Genomic DNA, 1,052 nt, shown 5'->3' with positions numbered 1-1,052 from the left:
TTGGAAATTGCTTTACAGCCTCTAATTTCTTTGGATCGGGTTTAACTCCATCTTTACTGATTACGTGCCCTAAATAAGTAACTTCGGTTTTCAAAAACTCACATTTGTCAGGTTGTAATTTTAAATCAGCCTTGCGCAACCGTTCTATTAACAAATTATACTTCCTTTCGTGTTCGTCTAGTGAGGCGGCGTAAATAACAATATCATCCATATAAACAAATAGCTCTTCTCCCTGTAATCCGGTTAATACCAAATCCATTAACCGCTGGAAGGTAGCGGATCGTTTTTTAATCCAAAGGGCATCCGGTCAAATTCGTAGTGACCGAATGGAGTTGTGAATGCTGTTTTATGGCTATCTGCAGGATCCATTTTGATTTGATGAAATCCAGAGGCTAAGTCGCATACTGAAAAGTACTGCGCTCCGCCTAATTGATCTAAAATATCGACGATGTTAGGAAGCGGGTAGGCATCGCCAATAGTCTTATCATTCAAAGCCCGGAAGTCCAAGACCATTCTCCATCGTTTGTTTCCTTTTGAGTCTTCCTTTTTTGGCACAATCCAGATAGGTGTATTGTATGGTAACTGAGAGGGTTTTACGATGCCTCCCTCTAACAGTTCTTCTACCTGTCTATTTATTTCTTCCTTATGAATTTGTGGGAATCTACAGCCATTGACAAAATTATTAGGCACCTTATTTATTTAACAATTTCTTCAATTTATAAGGAAATAAATAACACTATCTTTATAAATGTTATCATTTATTTCTTAAATAATCATATAAACTAATATTTGCTTGGTCCGCCATTATTTTTTATGACTTCTGCTATTCTTTTAGGTAAGCTATGTACTAATCTTTCGCATATAGTAGGTGATATTTTCTCCCATTCTTCGAAAATCGCTTTCTTGAGCTCAGTAATTGAAGTGCACTTGCGAGCGCGGACATGTTTCTTCAAATGAGCCCATAGATGCTCAATTGGATTGAGATCTGGACTCTGTGGTGGCCATTCAAACAGCTTAATCTTATTTCGCTTAAACCACGCAATGCTCTTACA

The 1,052-nt window shown here is 37.5% G+C and overlaps 1 protein-coding gene across 1 annotated transcript in view; it reads right to left on the bottom strand.

Moving 5' to 3' along the window:
* The window catches only part of LOC108768539 (uncharacterized), a gene marked incomplete at its 3' end in the record, with an annotated part of 2,044 nt that extends 1,785 nt beyond the window's left edge, over positions 1–259 (bottom strand). Inside the window, exon 1 of the mRNA XM_018519001.1 lies at positions 17–259. Coding sequence (XP_018374503.1) covers positions 17–259 — 243 coding nt within the window. The remainder of the gene's footprint in view (positions 1–16) is intronic.
* Between the last annotated feature and the right edge of the window lie 793 nt (positions 260–1,052).

This window comes from Trachymyrmex cornetzi, unplaced genomic scaffold (assembly GCF_001594075.2).
Source record: "Trachymyrmex cornetzi isolate Tcor2-1 unplaced genomic scaffold, Tcor1.1 scaffold804, whole genome shotgun sequence".
Taxonomy (NCBI): Eukaryota; Metazoa; Arthropoda; class Insecta; order Hymenoptera; family Formicidae; genus Trachymyrmex; species Trachymyrmex cornetzi.
This window is presented reverse-complemented; position numbering and strand designations above follow the sequence as displayed.